This window comes from Vipera berus, assembly GCF_964194415.1.
Source record: "Vipera berus genome assembly, chromosome: 2".
Taxonomy (NCBI): domain Eukaryota; kingdom Metazoa; phylum Chordata; class Lepidosauria; order Squamata; family Viperidae; genus Vipera; species Vipera berus.
This window is the reverse complement of record NC_138203.1, coordinates 221,184,557-221,206,903: the sequence shown is the minus strand read 5'-3', so window position 1 is coordinate 221,206,903 and position 22,347 is coordinate 221,184,557. Positions and strand designations below refer to the sequence as shown.

At 38.2% G+C, this 22,347-nt stretch overlaps 1 protein-coding gene across 15 annotated transcripts in view; it reads right to left on the bottom strand.

Moving 5' to 3' along the window:
* Window positions 1-22,347, bottom strand: part of RAD54L2 (RAD54 like 2) — a 79,755-nt gene that overhangs the window by 34,279 nt on the left and 23,129 nt on the right. For all 15 annotated transcript variants that reach the window (XR_014025534.1, XR_014025535.1, XR_014025536.1 and 12 more), the window contains 13 exons: window positions 17,421-17,619; window positions 12,964-13,103; window positions 10,058-10,192; window positions 9,247-9,476; window positions 8,857-9,039; window positions 8,506-8,639; window positions 7,725-7,921; window positions 6,559-6,901; window positions 5,170-5,347; window positions 4,262-4,513; window positions 2,302-2,420; window positions 1,150-1,268; window positions 535-634 (listed from right to left, as the gene is read on the bottom strand). Coding sequence is in view for 6 of the 15 variants with exons in the window: in XM_081320725.1 (XP_081176851.1) it covers window positions 535-634; window positions 1,150-1,268; window positions 2,302-2,420; window positions 4,262-4,513; window positions 5,170-5,347; window positions 6,559-6,901; window positions 7,725-7,921; window positions 8,506-8,639; window positions 8,857-9,039; window positions 9,247-9,476; window positions 10,058-10,192; window positions 12,964-13,103; window positions 17,421-17,619 (2,329 nt within the window). In the remaining 9 variants the exon portion in view is untranslated. The remainder of the gene's footprint in view (window positions 1-534; window positions 635-1,149; window positions 1,269-2,301; window positions 2,421-4,261; window positions 4,514-5,169; window positions 5,348-6,558; window positions 6,902-7,724; window positions 7,922-8,505; window positions 8,640-8,856; window positions 9,040-9,246; window positions 9,477-10,057; window positions 10,193-12,963; window positions 13,104-17,420; window positions 17,620-22,347) is intronic.

Genomic DNA, 22,347 nt, shown 5'->3' with positions numbered 1-22,347 from the left:
GTTTTTATTATGTATTAACTGTTTTTTAATGGGCAAGTATTTAATTACTTTTTAACTTTTGTAATTCTGTGTTTTATTCTTGCCCTGTACACCGCCCTGAGTCCTTCGGGAGAAGGGCGGTATAGAAATATTAATAAATTAAAATTATATTATATTATTATTATTATTATTATTATTATTATTATTATTATTATTATTATTATTATTATTATTATTATTATTATTATTATTATTATTATTATTATTATTTCCAAGCTCCTGTTCAGGCAGAAAACTCTATACCATTTCAGACAAATGTCTGTCCAGTCTCTTCTTAAAGACCTCCAGTGTTGGAGCATTCACAGCTTCTGGAGGCAGGTTGTTCCACTGGTTAATTGTTCTAACTGTCAGGAAGTTTCTCCTTAGTTCTAGGTTGCTTCTCTCCCTGATTAATTTCCACCTGTTGCTTCTTGTCCTGCCTTCAGGTGCTTTGGAGAATGTGAAGATAACATTCTTCATAGCCAATCGCATGTCTCTATCCTTACTTGAACTTACCTTGTTGAAAGAAGGAAAAGACAAATAGAAGTGTTGCTAGGATCATTGAACTGGTTAATCAATCGTTCTCTCTCTGAGGCAGAGGTACTTCCATCCAATCCTATGTGAGAAGAATTAGATTATGACAAAAAATTCTGCATAAATTTCTATCAAAGTAAAACTGAGTACAAAAAGTATAAGTGTGTGAAAACACTAATGTGATACATGAATGGGGCAAAATCCATTTAAAGCTACTTCTAACTAAAACATTATTCAAAATTTTGTAAGCAATCATATAAATACGACCACATGCACGATCACTTCTATCATGAAAAAAATGCAAGGAAGGTAGTATTTTTCAATATTGGAGGAGAGGTAATGTATGGTGGCCAAAAATTGGAAAGCCCCTGGCAGCACTTTCTCAAAACAATATTACAAGAAATAGCCTTTCAGAAGCTAGGTAAGAGCACGGAGTATGTCATTCCATGCATCTGGTGAAGTGAGCTGTCTTTCCCAAAAGTTTCTATCTTTTCATTAAATTTATTAGTTTGAAAAGATGCTACTAGATTTTTTAGTATTTTTAAAGATCTGTCCAGCAGCAAAATCTCTAGAGATTGAAGAACATGGTATACTTACTATAATAATTCACATTTCGGACCCAGTTATGGATTCCTTGTGCATCCAAGCCTGGGGGAGAAGGCACTGGCCTTTTTGCTAAGAAATCTTCAATGACAGACAATGTAGAAAGGCTTTGGCTATAAAAAGATAAGAGTTTCTTTCAGACTGACAAAAAACACCTAAATGCTTGATAGTACAGCTTAAGCGGCGAAGTCTAGACTCTGTTCACACTGTCAGTCAATTTTATATATGATATTATATTCCATGTAAGTTAATCCATCCTCACCGTCATATTCCTGACCCAATGGAGGAATAGGAATAGGGCAACTATTTCAAATGAAGAGAAGAGGGCCAATTCATTGTTAATATATACATAAAATAATGATGGCGGGCAGAATAGTTTCTATATTATCAACTGAAGAAACCCAACAATGAAGCTATACAGATAAGATAAAATTCTAGCAAGTTTTTTTCCGTATTTTTCTAGTTCTTTTGCTAAACTGTTGCAGTTCTAAATTTCTCCCGTAAAAAAGTAGGTTCAGGTTGCTGTATGCCACAAATTTTTGATAGTATCATAAAAGGTGGCCTGCAATAAAATCAACAGTATGAAAGCTAAGTCATCAGAAACATAAAATATATCTGAACCTTTAATCCCAAATTTTAGTTGACTGACTTAGCTACTTAACTGAATACCATCATTTTACACAAAGTGAAGAGTTCAAGCACCCTTTTTTGAGTAAACAACGTTCTACAATCAAAACCAACTGTATCTCAGATGTCAAGAACCTTATAAGATCATGGAAACATATGGAAACAACATTAAATTGTATCCAAATCTTTTACAACTTAGAAAACCATGTTGAAAAATGCCTCACAATCAAATGCAACCACAACAAATCTTTTAAAGATAGGAATAATCAGGGCTTTTTTTGTCATAGAACACCCAGAACGGAGTTCCGGCACCTTTTTTGGATGGAACCTTGTAGGGTAGGCAAGGTGGTTTGTATGAGGGAAATCTTAAAAATATAGGAAATCAACAAGGGGTTTATTAATAGTTAATTCTCTGTCCATGAGGTAACATTTTAATGAATACTTCAGTTGGAATTAATAATATTTATTTATTTGCACTGCTTTACAATATATTTTAAATGTTTTCCCATAGCCTTTTACCTGAACACCAGTATTTTATCTCCAAGTTTCACACTTTCTTCTACTAGATGAAACAACAGCACCATCTTAGGTGAATTTTGTAAGACTCCTGTCTGGTAATCGCAAAGGATATCTTTAGCCTGCAGGTAAAAGAAGAACATAGAGACACTTGCTATATCACAATTCAATTTATAACTCAAGATTTCCCTAATATCTTGTATGTCCTTACAAACATAATCAGAAACAAATTCATTCATAAGCAAAATAATGGTAAGTCCTTCCAAAAAATAGGCAAAAATCTATTTCTCATAGAACACATCCCTTGACAATTTCTTTATTGTCCTCCTAAATACCATAATTACACTAGGATTTGATTTAAAAAACTTTAAGCCTTCTTATATACTGATGGACACTAATCAAGGAGAGAACTAACTTAGAAATAAGGAGAAAATTCCTGACAGTTAGAACAATTAATCAGTGGATCGGCCTGCCTTCCAAATTTGTGGATGCTCCATTACTGGAAGTTTTTAAGAAGAGACTAGACCACGGGTCGGCAACCTGTGGTTCTGGAGCCTCATGCGGCTTCCAGTCGTCCTCTGCCATTTGCGGAGTGTGTGTGTGTGTCTGTGTGTGTGTGTGTGTGTGTGTGTGTGTGTGTGTGTGTGTGTAAAAAAGAGAGTGGCCTCACGCTGTTCTCCAACAAGCTGATAAGCTTATTGGGCAGGCCTCCTGCCTTTGCTGCGTCTCCGCAGGAAGCAGCAGAAAGCAGCAGCTCTCTCTCTCTCTCTCTCTCTCTCTCTCCCTCTCTCTCTCTCTCTCTCTCTCACACACACACACACACACACACAGACTCACACTCACACTGAGTGGACTGGCAGACCACTGTCAGAGAACAGTGTGAAGCCAGCTTGCCAGGTGAGCAGAAGATCGGAGAGAGGGATGGAGGGAGAAAGAGAGGGAGAGAGAGGGAGAGAGAGGGAGGGAGGGAGAGAGAACTCATGCAACAGCAGCCTCTATTTCTCTTTAATTAAACTCTTCAATCAAGCTCCCCCCTCTTCACGCGCGTGAGTTTTGCGGCTCCTAGTGTTTACTTTTCTCTAGGAAATGGGTCCAAGTCACTCTTTGAGTGTTTAAGGTTGCTGACCCCTGGACTAGACAACCATCTGTCTGAAATGTCCGTTCTAACTCTGTTATTCTGTTATACCGCTTCTAAATTACAATGATACTTAAAGGTTTGTGAACCTTTTTTGAATTTTTAAAATTTCTGCATAAATATATAAGTACTTTTGGTCTTGAATGAAAAGCATTAACATTTGGCAAAAAGCAAGGATTTGCATTCCAGCATAGGAAACCTATTCTATGAACAAGCATAATGGTTTTGACTCAGTTATTTAACTGGGTTCTCTTTATCCAGTTTTAGGACTTGGGTGGAGAACAGATCACCTTTTAGGAGATATGTATACAAAAGTATTGTCAATGCAAAAGGGTCTGTAAAGCTTTCAGCATCACAGAACCTCAATGTTCTTAGCTTCCTTCACCATACCCTAACCTGCTGGGATATAGCCCATATTCTCATTCTAGTTAGATAATCCTACAGGGAAATCAATTACCATCTACATTCTACGAAAGCACAAATAGAGAGGTCTCCAAATAATATAAGAACGATCACAGAATTGCTATAGAATAATAATAGCGGTAAATGGTGCAATAGCACTTGAAGCTGCAATGAGTAAGATGGGAAGGCACGAGATTCTTCACAAAAATGAAAGGAGGCGGCAAAGGTAAGAAAAATATTACACAGAACTATTTCACACATAATAATGACCTTTAAACTATTCTCTATGGGAAATGAGGCCATACATAGCATGAGTGTAATACATTTGTGCGCAGGTAGATGTAAGATACTGCTTCAACATCACCATGCTTAAAACAAGAGGAGGAAGGAGTCAAAAACATCAAGAGTTTTGATTTTGGTACTCACCCATTCATATGTTACAACTTGATTGGCTCTTTCCTGAAATGGATTGAAGCCAATGCCCTGAATATACTTGCTATTGGTAGCCTCCCCAATGGTAGATGGCAGGGCATTGCTCTCTGTTTTCACTTTTATGCCTTGTGACTGGCAGCGTGAATTGGTACTAGCTGTGCCAAGGTCATCCACGTCCAGATCCTGCTCATTTGCCAAATTTTCTTTTTGCAATGCTTCATATAGCACATCGGGGTGATTCCATATCTGAGAGAGGATGGCAAATTACTTGGCAGTTATTATCAAATACTTAGATTATTATTTGTTATTACTTCTAGGAGTTTTTCATTCATGAGACTGGTGACTATTTTCTTTACCTACAGTTATGGTTGCCTCACTGAACAGGGGGAGCATGAACAGCAGTAAGTTTGCCAAATTTCAGAGGGACAGCCAAATTAGTCTCTTGTAGCAAAAGGAACAAAGAGGTGTGTGGCCAATCTTTCAAATCAATATAGAACGGCTGAGAAAACACAGTAAGGCTTTATGTAAGAAAAGCCTACAAGTTGGAAAAGTTTAATTTGCAAAATTATTATGATTAAAAATGCAGATAACTTTTTCATTTCATTAATACTGCTGTGTCCAGGTAGTCAAAGCACACTAATCAAAATACCCCATGCCAAATTGAAATCCAAAGCTTTGTATCACTGGTAACTAGTGTTCAGAGAATGTTTAGAACTTTTTATAGGAGGGAGACTTAAAAGATGGCTGTGTTCGCCATTATCACCATATTGTTAGAAAAAATTAGACACAGCATTTAAGATGTGGAATGAAAAGTGGCCTGCAAATAATACTAATATCATCCTAACTCTTATATTTTCATAAAACCTACAGAAAATACTACTCCCTTTTTATTAAAAACACACCTTACAACAAACACAGAAAGCTTTAAGTGGGTTCAGTCCCAGCCAGCCGCTGTTGCCTGCTTCACGAAACCTGTTCATGAACTCAGTATAAAGAGCACGCTGGATTTTTGACAAACGCACTAAGATAACATGTTCTTCCTTAGAGGGAAGCTGAACCTTCAGCACATTGTGCCCTCGTCTACATAAATAAGAGAAAATAACATTAGGAAAGAAGTTCCTCAAAGTCTGCTCTCCGTCCCTCTATTAGGAATGGAAAGGAATAAACACCAGACACCTCAATTTAGGTATGGTTATTAATAAATGTAAAAGAACAAGTGTGATCAGCACTTTACATGTGGAGATTAATTTTCCACAGCAGATTATTGAAAAATCTTAGCGTTTAGTCTGTAACCAACTGTAATCTGGCAACTGAATATTTACCATATTTTTCAGACCATAAGACGCACTTTTTCCCCCCAAAAGTGGGGGGAGGGGAAACGAGGGTGTGTCTTATGGTCCGAAGGTGATCCGTATGGCCAGCCACAACCTCTGCAAGTGGAGCACGAATCGGCACGTGCTGAGAAACGCCGATCTCACGCTCCTGCACTCTCCCTCGCTCGGTTTCAGCTTCCCTTGCTACAAGAGAAAGCAGGCTGAAACGGAGTGAGGGAGATTGCCAGGAATGCGAATCGGCTGATCTCGCGCTGCTGCAATCTGCCTCGTTTCAGCCTGCTTTCTCTTGTAGCAAGGGAAGCTGAAACCGAGCGAGGGAGTTTGCAGGAGCGTGAGATCGGCCGATTCGCATTTCTGGCAATCTCCCTCACTCCGTTTCAGCTTGCTTTCTGCAAGAGAAAGCCGGGCTGCAGGACCGCCTCCGCGGGTACTGCTCTAATGCAGAGAGGGAAGGACAAAGAGGGAGGGAGGGAGGGAGGGAAGGAAGGAAGGAAGGAAGGAAGGAAGGAAGGAAGGAAGGAAGGAAGGAAGGAAGGAAGGAAGGAAGGAAGGAAGGAAGGAACAATGGGAGAGGGAGGGAGAGAAAGAGAGGGAGAGAGAGAGAAGGAGAAAGAATTTTTTTTCTTGTTTTCCTGCTCTAAAAACTGGGTGCGTCTTATGGTCCGAAAAATACGGTACTTCCACATATTATAATCTGTGATGAAATTACATTTAATGTACATACTTCAAGCATTACACTATCAAGTCCTCCTAAGTTATTTTCATATGCCCAAATATTTACCAAAGCAGCCTCTTCTTATGAAACTAGATTTAATGGCACATACACCAAAAGGGTGCTGCTAATGATGGCCTAAAATCTAATCCGTCAACCTGATGAACCAAACACTTCCCCTCCACTCATTATTTAAATACTTCTTACAAAGACTGAAGGACTGTGAATGTGGCAAATGGCCTCACCTTTGTACAAAGCCTTCCAACAGGCTATGCAGGACATGGCTGCGATACCGCATTAGACGAACATCATGAGCGGTGCTATCGATACACTGTCCGTTCAGGATAGGGCGCTCAAACATATTGCTGAATTCCTGCCGGGTACCAAGAAAGTCGGGGCGTACAAAGTCTACCATACACCAATATTCAATTAAATTGTTCTGCAGTGGATAGCCAGTCAGAACTACCCTTCGCCGAGATCTGATGTTTTTCAAAGCCTGAGAGGTGCTTGCATGACAATTCTTTATCCGGTGTCCCTCATCACAAATGACCACATCTGGTCCAGGCCGGGATAAAGCTTTCTCAATTCCTGAAAGGAAAAGAAAATGTCTCCAAAGGAATCTATTCTACCCTAGCCTTAACTGAAGTGGCAATATTTACTAAAAATTGTGCTAAATCCAATAAGGAGTTTGGAGAAAGGAAAATGAGCTGCTCAGAAATTATTACTGGATATCAGAAATCTCTGCTTGAGTTTTCAAGACAACACTGATAACAGAAAGACACTGATCACTTCCCTGTCTTAGGCTAGATAAGTATCATTTAAAATTCTCAATGAAATCCTTCACTGAATGCAATGACAAGTGAAACTAAAATACATGTTTGCGATGGAAGTTTATTTTTTTAAAAAGCAGCAAAAGCAGTGAGAACTGGGACAATATTAACACAAAATCTTTCCACAAAAAGTTGCATTACCGTAAAGAAACATGCAGCAGAACAGTTCAGAGAAACTGCTTCTAAGCATTTTGTTAGTAAAGGAATTATAAATTAATTAAAGAATTCGTACAAACTAGAATATAACTTTTCTGTTGAAACAGGAAATATATTCCTTGGTACAGAGGTCTCCAAACTTGGCAACTTTTAAGATGGGTGGATTTCAACGCCAAGTATTTCCTAGTCAGCCATGCTGGCGGGGGAATTCCTGGAGTTGTAGTCCACAAGTCTTAAAGTTGCCAAGTCTGGAGTCCCCTGTCTTAGTGGTTTCCTGATTTCAGAATGTCTGTCTGTTCATGTCCAAATGCTAGTAAATGCTAGTAAAATGCTAGTAAAAATGCTAGTAAAAATAGTTGTCTAAGAATTGTATCGTTTAAATGGAAGTGAAAGATATACGTAAAAGAAGGTTTGTGGGTTCTCACCTTTTAAGAGCTCCTGCTGACGATCTTCTTCATCCACATCAATAATGACAGGGCCAGTTTGCTTTTTGCTTTTCTTTTTCCTGCCCATAGCAAAGGATTTCTTCAATGAAAGTAGGCGGTACATCTCATAGCCCATCAACAGTACACCACCATCTGTCACCCAGTCAGTTACCACTTTGGCACGTGCTGCAGTGGTCCTGAAAAAAACAACAGGTAGACAACAAAATACAAACGGGACAGTCTTTGTGAAAAAGGAGAAATTAACTCTATGCGCATGCATGTATATAGTCAAAGTCTATTTGGAAAGTCAAGCTAGTTCAAAATGCAACGGAAAGGACAAATCCTGCTATTAACTGTGGCTGTCACTAACCTTAGACTCTCAGTGAGCCTAAAGTATTTGCATTCAAACAATGTCACTGGCTTCCGCTTACATTTTAAATGCAATATGGTGCTCACTGTTTTCCTCTGTGAGCATAATATTCTTCCTATATGCTTAATTCATCTGGGAAGGTTATTGTCTTTTTTATATTTTGTAAGAAAATAAAAGAGGACAGTATTGTAAGACTCTGGATGTGAACAAGCTGAGATGGCAATTTAATGGATGGTATCCTACTTATTTTGGCAATTATACTTACTGCTACACTGAAATTAATCAGATGTTGTCATAATTAAATCTGTAGAAATTACCAAGAGAACTTTCCAATATCCATAAACAGGGCGCAAATGTTCCAACAGCAGCAATTATAAATAACATGTCCAAAATAGAATTAATTCTCCTTACTTGTGTTCATCATTCAAAATGTGGACTTTAAAAATGCGAGGCTGAATCTCTTTTGGATCATAGTCAGCAGGAAGGGCTTCTGGTGCTGGAAGCCACATGTTGAACTCTGCTAACCAGTTCTGAAGAGTATTTACCTGTAAGAAAAATGGCAAGAAATAAGAAATGGGATCCATTAATTACATATTTCATTCTATAAATATCTTAAACACTGAAAAAAATAGTATACAAATATTTCATGGATAGGAAAAATTAAAGAGGCAAATACAGAAGTTGAGGAACATCAAAACTATTTGAAAGGTCCTTTGTCCACCTAAGCAGACTCAAGTAAAGAGTTTTCCACAGCCTACTTACAGGTACAATTGCCAGGACAGTCTTTGCTTCAATATGACGGAAAAGTACATCCAAAAAGGAGATGACTTGCACAGTCTTGCCCAGCCCCATGCTATGAGCTAAGATGCAGCCAAACCCACTGCTGGTTTTAAATCTGTCCAGGGATTCCACCAAATTATCATATAGGAAACGAATACCACCAATCTAGAAAGAGTAACAAATAGTGTCAAAGAGATTATGGATGGGTACTATCAAATTAGTGGTTATGCACCTAATCTGTAAATGCATACCCACATACACAGGCAAAAAAATCCACCGAGGTTTACATAAATCAATGACATGTCATAGTAAAATGTCTAGATGAGAATTTGGTGACAATTATGTTCAGTTCTGCAGCAGAAATTTCAATACCTGGTGAGGCTTTACTGCTCGGGCAAGCTGAGGAGCCAGATAAATGTCTTCTTCATTTGGTGGATGGTTGATGTTAATAATTACTTGCCCTGAAGCATCTAACTGATTTAGAGCATCGTTCACGTGGGCGCCACTGCTCTCTTCAGTATCATCATCCCCTTCGTTACCAGAATCACTGCTGTCTACAATATGGAGGGCTTCATCTTCTCCTGAACTTAATTCTATTACTTCTGCAACACAACCAGATGTAGAGGATTAGCATATCTATTATATTTTATAGTCAAATATACAAGGTGACTTATGACCCTCTGTCTTCATCTAGTAAAAACTGGAAAAGGGTGTGTGTATATATATATATATATATATATATATATATATATATATATATATATATATATATATATGAAAGTAATCATATTGGCTGATTCTGATTAGTACTGAGTTGCTAAACAGTTTGTAATTATTTAATATGGCATTTATTATGCCTAGTCAATTTCATAAATTTTTATCCCTAGTCAATTTCATAAATGTTATCAGTTTTTAAAATATTTTTCGACTTCGAAATGTTCTTTCTACAAGCACAAAAACTGTACGTATTAGTCACTAAAACCCTGAAACAGAATAAATGAGGTTTTATTTTCAAACAAAGTACTGTGATGATGACAAAAAAGAGGGAGCTACTGATTATTAGAATTCTTAAGAAATAACCTTTACTTGTATTTTTCAAAAAAAAAAAAAGAATCCTGCTGAGTGCAAGATACAAAGGTGTTGGAAGCCATAATGCAGGAATGAATTTTCTATCCGTTCTTACCATCTTTAATGCTGTGGAGTCTTCCTTTGGAGTCATCCTCACTACCACTGCTGGTGCTGTCTAAGCAGATGACCTCTTCATTTAACACTTGGGGGGGAAGCTGAGCAACTTCTGCAGTTCTTAAAGCAATTTCCTCTAAAGACAAAGCAATAAACTCAGTACATAATGGATGGAGCGAAAATCAGACTAAAAATTACCCCCACTTCAGTTCACTCACCAATATGTGATACCACTGAAGTATCCTAGTTGTACCAAATTTGATACAACTGATTATATAAAATGCTTTTCTAATATCCTTCAAGTAATGTTTTGCCTGAAGTTAAGCAGTGCTTCTCTTAGTACATTCTAATTTCTTTTGGTAGAGTATACCGATGAGCCTCTATTTCAGACTCCAAAGGTTAGAAGAAAACATTGTTCAAACTTTTATCGGGACACTAAAATCAGTTCGAAAATTTTCATTATATCTGGAATCAATAGCATGAAACTGAAAATTAATTAAACATGCATACTCCCATTTATATTAAACATTTAAAACATGAAAGAATTTTGGATGTATGCCCACTTCAAACATTGTACAGTGATCTAGACATAGCAAACAACTTTCTTTCGGGTTCATTTTCAATAATTATTAGTACAAATTACTGCAACTTGACTAACTTAACTAACATGTCCTGAACTTACTCTGTGCTGCAGCATATCTAAACAGAATCTGAATAAATGAAACAGAATGTGTGAGATTTGTTGTCAGCATTTTTGCAGTTTGAAGATGAGCGGCAAGTCTGGATATTTTTTTTCAAATTCTTGCTTCATTTGCTAGAATGAAAAGCAAACTCCTTCCATAGAGCATTTTCGATGTCATTTACATTATACAGAACAGGTGCAAATAAAATCTGCTTGCTAATTAGTCCTGCTGCATTGCTGAATAGCCCAGTTTTGAGAAGACCACTTCCTTGCTCCAAATTTGAAAGAGGATAAGGAAGCTGAAGACTGCCCATAGTGTAATCTAAAGGTACAACAGAAAGGAGTCAGAGGATGGACAGGTCATACCAGTCAGTGTAACGCCTAAGGGCAGTTTGGAATTATGGATATTGGAAAACATCCAAAAGTTTACTACATGGATTTACATATGTTGCTCCATTTTAATTGGTCTGAATATGATAGGTAATGCTATTTCAGTAGGTTGACATAGAGAGAATCCTTGCTTATTTTTAGGGACTGTTCAAAGTTATGATGGCATTAAAAAGAAGTAACCTTATAACTGATTTTTGTACTTATGACCGTTAAGCACGCAACAATCATGTAATTGCCAGATGCACACATTATTGCTGGTTTCTGACAAGAATATGCTGGCAATAAAATTGCAAATCATGATCATGTGATGCCTTGCTTAACCACCATGGATGATTCACTTAAGGACCTCACTGCTTAGTGACAGAATTGCCAGTTCCAATCGTGACCATTAAGCAAGAACTACCTGTATATTTTTTTAGCCTCTTGCATAACGTTTACAGTGATTTTAAAATCTTGGAATATTTAAGAGGAATTAATAAAAGAATAGCTCACTTAACATAGAGAAGACACCAGGTCTTCATTCCTCCCCATTGTCCTCAATAAAGGATAAAAAAGAATGGGACAGTTTTGAATTCATGAAGCTTGAAAAATTAATAATGGGTTTTAAGATACTGTACATTTTCAATAAATATAAGTAACAACTTTGATCAAAATGCAGCTCAGACAACACATAAATACAAGAAAAATCTTTTAAGTAATGACTTCATTGACTATATTCATGTTATAATTATATAATTATATTGATATGTCTTTAGAATTATTATTTTTCAACATAGTAGTTATATATGGCTTGATGCTAAGGAATATCAGAGATTTAAAAACTGTTCTTAATGGATTGGCTGTGAGATGGTGACTGAGAGGTACAAGGAAAATATTAAAGAAGAATGGAGTTTTCGTGACTGATGTTCAGAAAGAGAGAGAACTGATAAACATGCAGAGGAAATAACTCAGTTTGGCTTATTTGTGTGATGAAAAGCATAGTTTCTCAGAGAGCTAAAATAATAATTATTTTGTTATCTAATTTTACCTTCCAAAAGACAGAAGCAGATGAAAAATGTGAGGTTCTTTCCTGTTGGCTTTTTTGAATTAGCTGTTTTAGATTCTAAAAGTTTAGTTACTAAAGAAGTAACCTTGTAAATAATTTTAATGTCTTCCTCTAATGCAGGGTAGGCAACCTTGGCTCTTTTATGATTCAAGGACTTCAACTCCCAGAATTCCTGAGCCACCATGGCTCAGCTTGGAAACCTCTCTCTTTCCTCTCAGCATGGCTGGCTCAAGAATTCTGGGAGTTGAAGTCCACGAGTCATAAAAGAGAGTCAAGATTGCCTACTCCTAAAGCCAATAGAGGGAGCTTTTCTTTTTCTTTTTTTTGCAAAAAAAAAAAGGTGCCGGAACACCGTTCTGAGCGTTCTATGAGAAAAAAAGCCCTGGAACCAATTTCTTCTACCTACAAATGCTATTGTTAGGCCTGCTCTATTAAAAATGACTAATTTTTACAATATTTTCATTCATTCTTGTTAAGACAAGTATTATCTTTATCACTTCCCTGAACTGTATATTAACATAGAAATCAATTTGTATTATTAATATGATACATAATTCAGATATCAAAAGGAAAAACATATTAGAGAAAAATAGACGCACAGTGGTTCACAAAGGTACTTATGAATTACACTTATATTCTCCCTTTTTTGTTTACCCAGGGATCAGGCACGGCATGAATGTAACAGTAAAATAAACACTATACGATGGAACAAAGTTAGTATGCTGGCAAGATTAACCATTATTAGTGGCTTCAATTCAGCTTTTGCTTTAATGCTTTGGGAAAAGTTTACCTGGAAGAAACTCTAAAGGTACAGTGGGGATGCTGGCTTGGTAATCCTTCCTTTGCTGTTCCAGCCGTTTCCTTCTTTCCAGTTCCTCCTGCTGTGCTGCTTTTGTCACAGCCTCCAACTGGTCTTCCCGCAGCAGCTTTCTGAATGCACGAATAGAAAAATATATTATTTTCAAGAAATATATCGATGCAGTTTCAACTTGGTTATGTCAATGGCAAATAAAAAACGACAAGAGTCAGAAAAACTAGCTTTTTTTTCATTTGTTGGTGGAAGGCAAGTGCCATTGTATATTCATTGCATATACTGGAGGGTGGGAAGGACAAAATTTTAGTTTTTAGCCAAGAGTAGGAGAGTAAAATGAAACTAAAGTAGTTGCCACTAATGGTAATTGCTGTACCCTTAAGGACAGGTGAGGGCAGTGTGTAAAAAGGACATGTTATCTAGTCTGGTAACTAAATTTCTATAAGCAAACAACCAAGCTCAGAGAGCACCAAGGATTCCAGAGTTTAAGGCAAGGCAACTTAGAATATAATGGACAATTGCTTTATATATCATTTGCCTTCCAGTTACAAAGAAGTGCAAAACAACACATGCTGAGAAACAAAGTAATAAAAAACAAGACTACATTGGAGGCTAGCATGGAATTGAGCAAGGAGACACTTGATGCTGTGGTTTAAGGGCTGATGTACAATGTTAAGAGGGTATAATAATAATAATAATAATAATAATAATAATAATAATAATAATAATAATAATAATAATAATAATAATAAAGTTGGAAGGGACCTTGGAGATCATCTAGTCCAACCCCCTGCTCAGGCAGGAAACCTTATACCATTTCAGGCAAATGGCTGGCCAGTCTCTTCTTAAAAACCTCCAGTGTTGGAGCATTCACCACCTCTGGAGACAGGTTGTTCCACTGGTTAATTGTTCTAACTGTCAGGAAGTTTCTCCTTAGTTCTAGGTTGCTTCTCTCCTTGACTAGTTTCCATCCGTTGCTTCTTGTCCTGCCTTCGGGCGCTTTGGAGAATAGCTTGACTCCCTCTTCTTTGTGGCAGCCCCTGAGATATTGGAACACTGCTATCATGTCACCCCTCACCCTTCTCTTCATTAAACTAGACATACCCAATTCCAGCAACCGTTCCCTGTATGTTTTGGCCTCCAGTCCTCCAATCATCTTTGTTGCTCTTCTCTGTACCCTTTCTAGAGTCTCGACATCTTTTTTTACATCATGGTGACCAAAACTGGATGCAAAACTGGATGTTAATTATTACTTGATCCCACCTGCCTGGACAACGTCTGTCCAGTTTCCCAGCTTTCCTTCCTAGGGAAGATGGTAGAAAACGTGGTTGTTTGGCGATTTCAGAGGGTCCTGGATGAAATGGATTATCTGGACCTCTTTCAGTCAGGGTTCAGGCCCAGTTATGGGATGGAAATGGCACTGATAACACTTGTTGATGATGTGACCAGAATGGGGATAATGCAACCATCCTTACTCTCCTTGATCTCTCAGCAGACTTTGATACAATCGACCACAGTATCTTGTGGGGCTGGCTGTGGGGTTGGAGAGTGAAGTTTTGCATTGGTTTGGCTCCTTTTTCCAAGGCCACTTGGAGAGATCCAGCCCACGGTCATTCTTTGGTAGTGTGTCACAGGGCTTGGTATTCACTCCTTTTTAACATATACACGAAGCTGCTGGGTGAGATTATTCACCACCAGGGGTTGAGATATCATCAGTATGTTGAAGATATTCAACTTTATATCTCCACCCCTAGTGATCCAAGTGATGTCTTTGCTGCCCTCTCACGGTGCCTGGAGCTGTAGGGTCCTGGATGGGTGACCACAGGCTATGGCTGAACCCTGGCAAAAACCGAATGGCTTTGGATGCATATTAAGATCCAAAACTTTACCCAACTTAGTTCTGGATGGGGTTGCACTACACAAACAGACCCAGTATGCAACTTGAGTATTCTATCTTTGCACAACTTTGATTGCTGTACCAGTTGCATCCTTTCCTGGATCAGAGACCAAGTCACCTCATGTCTGCAATGTGCTCTATATGGGGCTAGCCTTTTAGAGCAGGGGTCCCCAACCTCCGGTCCCTGGACCGCTACCAGTCTGCAGCATGCCAGAAACCAGGCTGTGCAAACAAGTGAAGCCCCATCTGCAAGATGCAGGCAGCACATGAAACCACGCCCCCTCCAGTCCACGGAAAAACACTTTTTAAATAATAATAATAATAAACCTTTATTGTCAAAGTACAACATGTGTACATTGAGATTAGCTGAGCCTCCCCCTGTGCTCTCTCCCCCCAACACACAGTGACAACAAACCCTCCATCCCACCACACTATGTGAACCAACTACACCACACACCGGCCTCCCAAGTCAATTCTGCATAAGATTATGTCCCATTTAAAAGCCTAACAGCCCACGGATAAAAGCTATTTTTCAGTCTGTTGGTATGGCTGGCTATATTCCTATATCTCCTACCGGATGGTAGGAGAGTAAAGAGATACCATCCAGGGTGTGAGTCATCCCTGAGAATCTTCCTCACTCTTCCAAGGCAGCGAGCCCTGGCGATGTCATCCAGTGGTGTCAGGGAACAGCCCACAATGTCTTGTGCTGTGCTCACTACCCTCTGTAATACTTTCCTATCCGCGGCTGTCAGACCAGCATACCAAACCACAATACCATACGAGAGGACGCTCTCTATGGTAGACCGGTAAAAGAGGGTCATTAGCTGTTGTTCTACCCTGTTCTTCCGCAAGATCCTAAGAAAGTGAAGCCTCTGTTGGGCCTTTCTAGCCACCTGGGTTGTGTTAACTTTCCAGGTCAGATCTTCACAGAGGTAGACTCCCAGAAATTTAAAGGAGGAAACTCTCTCTACACAGTCCTCCCCGATGTAAAGTGGGGCAGGTTCCTCCTTTTTTCTCCGGAAGTCTAACACCATCTCTTTCGTCTTGCCGATGTTTAGGTGCAAGTTGTTGTTACTACACCATATGGATAGTTTTTGTACCTCCGCCCTATATGCTGTCTCATCCCCACCTGTAATAAGACCCACCACTGTTGTATCATCTGCAAACTTTTTCCATGGAACCAGTCCCTGGTGCCCAAAAGGTTGGGGGCCGCTATTTTAGAGCATTCAGAAAATTCAACTAGTGCAGAGTGCGGCAGCACGTGTAGCTCCTGGGATCTCTAGGATGACCCGTGTTACACCATTGCTCCGCAAGGTCCACTGACTGCCAGTCTGCTTCCCGGTACAATTCAAGGTATTACCTTTAGAGGCCTGCATGGCAAGGGTACAGGTAACTTGAGAAACTGTCTCACCCCACTGGGACTGGACCACCCTACCCGCGCTGGCAGAGGAAGAATGCTGTGGGCCCTGTCGGTCAAGGAATTCTAGCTGGCAGGGTCCAGGAGAAGGACCTGCTCTGTCGTGGTTCCTTCCCTATGGAATTTCTTATCCCCTGAAATGAGATCGGCACCTACCCTTCTGTCCTTAAACAGGAGCCAGAAAACCTGGTTCTGCCAGATGGCTTGGGACCCTAATGAGGGAACACCACATTGGAGGTGGTTATTGAATTCAGAGGCAATCCCACCTCTCCACCTGCACATCCTATTCACTCCTTCTCCATCTTTTAACTAGTTTTTATTGGGATTTCCATTTTTTGTCCTTTTAAAGATATTTATTTGTTAGGCCAAGCATATAAGAGAACATTCCACTATTGTTGTTGCAAAGTAGAGTTTGTGAATTCTAAATTTGATGTTAAACTGCTTCAATCTCTTTTTACTTATCAGTTGTAAGTTGTGAACTATATATTATCCATTGTATCACTGGAGACAATGAGGGGTGAAAACACAGGTGTATGTGCAGATGCTCCATGATGACCATCTGATTTCACTAGTTCTGCCACCCAACGTATTTACTTATTATGGAAAGCATATGGAAGGCAAAGAGAGTAGAATGCTTGCAGGAACTAATTTTGCAGCATTCAGCCATTTGAGACATTTCTCCATCCAGGCAAAAGTAGGGTAGCCAAAGCAGCTTACACTGTTGGGGAAAGGATTGAGCTTAGGGGAAAACAAAGCAGTGACATGTTCAAAAGTCAAATAGGCTTGGTCCAAGTAGATCAGATCAGGCACAGGGGTCAGAAACTTCATTTGACTGGTACAAAGGGAAAAGGATCACACTTCAATTCTTTCACAGGGTATTATAGAAACTGAAATCTTGGTACAGTTATGTTCAGTTTTCTTCCCTGGAACCATGAAAGCAGTTTCTTAGAACAATTATCAGAGATGCCCGTAATGTTTTCTCACTAATTGGATTTTAGTTCCCCTTTGTCTGGTGCTCTTCAACACAGACCATCATAAACCTGGATTCAAGACGCTATCCATGATTATTGTGTTAGTGTAAATATTAAGACTCCCAAATGTTTTTTTAAAAAGTACGCTTACCTTATGTTCCTCCTCATGTGAGAAGGTTTCTGAGCCCTCTTCTTTTTGGTGTCCTCAGAGGCCAGGCTCTTGTGCTGGTTCTGCAACAGTTTCTCTGCCTGTTCACTCTGAGATGAGGTAGTTGAAGTAGAGTGCTGCCATTCTCCATCTTCCCCATGCTGAACAAGATCACTTTCAAAAACTGCTTCACGGGATTGATCTGCAGAGACAGTATTAGATCAAATTGTGTAAAATGTGCTAGTAATTTCCTTTCTTTTTCACTCTTGTAATAAATATGGATCTTACTGAAAGAGTAAAGGATTTCTCAGTCGTTTGACCGTGTCCTTTGAGATCTATTGGAAATGCTGATAAATCAAAACTCTCCAAATTCTCACACCCAACCGCAGAAGTTTTCATATCATGTCAAACCACGGCTGGATATGTCAACCTGCTCCTTGACACAAGAAATACTATGTGACTCCTGCAGTAAAGAATTCCAGTGTTACTCCAGTATTGCCAAGTGAACAAACTGCAAGAGAGGAATTTCTTACAGGAAAAGAAACAGGGAATGTCAGTTAGGACAAAAAGACGTGGAGCAGTTAAAAAAGAGTTTTAAAAAAGAGGCTGCTTTTTAAATACATAATCAAATAGCAGCTAAAACTCCATGAAATATAAACAAACGGATGGAATGTTATTGCTTCCTAGATCTGACGTTGTGGCAGCTCAACTTCCTTTTCTCCTCTGTCTTTCCAACTACTTATTACTAGTTTAGTATGAGATTAGACTGCATGGAAGATACTCCTATTCCACAAACATTGTTTGAAAGATCATGTGTTAGTACCAATTCAGATGTGTTTAGAAGACCAAGTTTATCTATATCTGTCAAAAGTCACTGTGTACCATTTTTTTTTAACAAAAACAGTGTGATTACTTCACACTGCTTTTTCAGAGAACTCTCTCTATTCTGGCAAAGCTCCTTAAAAAAATTAATTGAAAGCAAATATAGCTGCTATTTTACATTCCCCTAAGTAAGAGGTGTAACTGAACCAAAACTGACCCCTCCCTTTTTTTTCCTGGAAACACAAGTGGTGTCACATTGTGAACTTGATACATTTTCTAGAACAGACTTTTAAGGATTCGTGTGGAGTGAAAATGTCACAACAAATGAGCTCATGCTCATTTAACTGAAGGACTCCTAATACTGAGAACAGACTCTGGTTTCCTTGAATTTTTTCCATTATTTATATTAAGTAGCATTGTTCCAGCATATCATATCAACAAAAGTTTCATAATATGATATGCAGCATTTTTACCCCAGTGGCTTTTCTGCTTCATTCACAATTATGTAACTAGATCCAAAGAGTGCTAAAATAGGGCAATAGGAAGTGGTAATACTGTAGCAGTCCATGTGATTACATTTTGCAGGCCTAGTCATCGCACTAATGACTTCCCCAGAATTAAAAACAAACGCAAAATTCATGCAGAATTCAAAAGTATTAGTCAGAAGTGAGAGAGAAAACCATAACTCGCATACATTTACTAAAACCTTTGTGCTGCTTGTACACCACTTTTCAACAAAATTAAATAAAACCACTGATTTAGCAGAATATTAGATTAGATATCTCCAATGTAGTCTTGCCCTTCAACATATGATATGATGATACAGCAAATATTTTCTGTGATCGCAGTTTATTAGCTTATTCTTATTACTTATACACCAGCCCGTTTCTACTCAGAGGTCTCCCCAAATTCTTTTTTTTTCTCCCAAATTCTCAATATCCCTTTAAAAAAACCTTTCCTAGTGGTACAAATTTACTAATCTATTGTATATCTTAAAATTTACTAATCTATTGTATATCTTAAAATTTATTTATTTAGGGAACGGTTGCTGGAACTGGGTATGTGTAGTTTAATGAAGAGAAGGGTGAGGGGTGACATGATAGCAGTGTTCCAATATCCCAGGGGCCGCCACAAAGAAGAGGGAGTCAAGCTATTCTCCAAAGCACCTGAAAGCAGGACAAGAAGCAACAGATGGAAACTAGTCAAGGAGAGAAGCAACCTAGAACTAAGGAGAAACTTCCTGACAGAACAATTAACCAGTGGAACAACCTGCCTCCAGAGGTGGTGAATGCTCCAACACTGGAGGTTTTTAAGAAGAGACTGGATAGCCATTTGCCTGAAATGGTATAGGGTTTCCTGCCTGAGCAGGGGGTTGGACTAGATGACCTCCAAGGTCCCTTCCAACTTTTTATTTTTTATTATTATTATTATTATTATTATTATTATTATTATTATTATTATTATTATTATTATTATTATTATTATTATTATTATTATATTATTATTATTATTATTATAGTTAGCAAATATACATATATAGAAAATGGGATGTTTGCATTATTATTTTGAATGTCATATATGCTAATAAAACCAGTTGTGTGATGTAATGAATTCTGGGCAACACACAGTGTAGTTCTAAGGCTTTCTGTGGGAAGAGACAGTCAAGTGGCAGAAGGTTCCTGCAGAGTGAAGGCTGGGGCATCATGAGAACTAGGGAGGCAAAGGAAGGAGTTTCAACATGCCCGGCTGAACACCCGTGAAAAGGAAGAGAAATCTTACGCTTCTTTCACTTTTGCCTCCAGTCACAAGAGGCTCTGACGTCAGGTGGGCAGGGGCCACTTATGCAAACTGTTGTACAATATTATTTTATTTATTTTAATTCCATTTATATCTCGCCCTTCTCCGAAGACTCAGGGCGTATCCTTAATTTCATACGCTAGCAAAATACTGCTTAATATCAAAAATCAGTCACCTAATTACTAGGCATTACTAGGACCCAACCAACACTGGCAGAGCAAGCTATTGTATAAAAACGGTGAAGCAAACTCAACACTCCCAAACCCTGATGAAATTGCCTAGTCAGGTAATGAAATGCCTACAAGCAAACAACCGAGTTCAGAGAGGATCAAGGACTCCACAGAGTTATAGAAGCTTCATATATTCTCTTCTATTGGAGTTTTCTTTAACATCAAATTTCAAAGAAGCCGTTTACTCCGTTCTTTCTCATCCAAGCACACAGAGTCCCCAGGCACCTGGATAGGACTTCAGTGGCATCACAGTCTGCTGGGATAGTGATGTAACGCTGAGCATCACACATATTTGTAATGTACCCAAAAACTTTGAACAACCTTCCCAAAGGCTTCGTGTCAATGTTAAACAACAGAGAGATTAGGGGAGTCATCACTTAAATCTTTCCTGCCCGCCATTACAATGCTCAAAATCCCTAACCTCCATAGGTAGTCCAGAAAGATGATATTGCAGGCCACCCATTGAGAAGTAAAAAAGATCAGACTAGATACGCTTCCTCCATCCAGGTCCTGGCAATGGTCATCTAGTAGGACGACCAATGCTATTTCCAGGACTGAACCTGATTTTTTTTTGGGGGGGGGGTGTTATTCTTTTTACATGCATTAGGCAACTTTTTGTATTTCATGGTAATATCAATATTGACAACAAATAAAACCAGAATAATTTTTTAAAAAACCCAAACATCTTTCAATAGGGGTCTCGCCTAGCCCTTACACATCTTCAACCAGTCAATTATGTTTCATGAAACAGAGTAATGTGATTAAAAAGAAAGAAATTCAAACAAAAAAACTCCATGCATTAAAAAACTAGTATAGTAAGGAATAGTCTGCATTGCACTCTGTTATCAATGTGTTACTTTGAAGAAAGGGTGTTAGTTCAAATATAAGTAAAATTGGTACAATGTTTTTTTATATTATAATGACATATTATCAGCAAACCAAAAATAAAAGAGTCAACTTCTGTCTGATGCAAACATGAATCCAGGTAATATCACCACTCTATGTAAACAACATATAAGAAAAGCTTCTGTAGTTTCTGGATTCAAACAAGCATCTATCCTAGTTACAGAGAAAATTGCTCTACATTATCAGTTGAAAGGGAGTATTAAAGATGACATCTCACGTTGAGCTCAACATCTAAAGACTTCAGATCTTTATATATAGTTTCCTTGGTAACAGTAAGGAAGTGATTTGTCATTGTTTTCTGAATTGGATGCTTTCTGAATTCCCAGGTATTTGTGCGTTATTCAAATACTAACCAACTCTCATCACGCTTAGGGATTTTTTTTTGAGAACAGCCGAGACAGAACAAGAATAGTACGTCCAATTTCATTTATTAGAGAAATCTATAATTTATTCCAGAGTGTATATGCAAAGAAGAATAGAAATCATCCAATAATTTATCCAATCCCTACTTCATAAAATGAAAAGAAAAAACTACAAGCAATTTATGTAGGACAAATGTGAAGAAAACAGCCAATGCTGTTTTATTAGCTGTGAAAGCAAATTAATTCATCTTCTGCCAAGGATGGCAAATAAGACAATTTGGCAAATGTCAGAATGCCAAAGACTTCTTAAAAACTCTGCACTTCTATAAGTTGGTTTAATCAAAGTAGCCTCACTTTTTCAGGCAGCTCAGGAGCTTTAGGTTCCACCCACTTTGGGGAGAGGCCTAACAAAGAACTAATTATATAATGATTACGTAAAGTGACACACCTACCTGACCCAGATATCCTCACAGAGCAATTCTTTACAAATATTCTAATAGAGTAAAAAAAATCTTCAGTATAGTGCTTCTTTATATATGAAATACTGCACCATCAGCAATAATTTTTGATACAAAAAAGGAGGATCAAGCTAGATTGATTATATTCATCATCTCAATGTCATTTCATGTGAAGATGAAATTAAAAAAAAAACAGTAGTTAAATTCTTGAGGATATATTTTAAGCTTGTGTGACTATGCAGAATTACTGAATGTGTCCCTTATGAACTTTAACTATTAGTCATTTAATTTGGAAGAAATAATCAGGCATACTAAGGTAGCAGCTCCATAACAGAAATGCTAAATTTTGTACCAG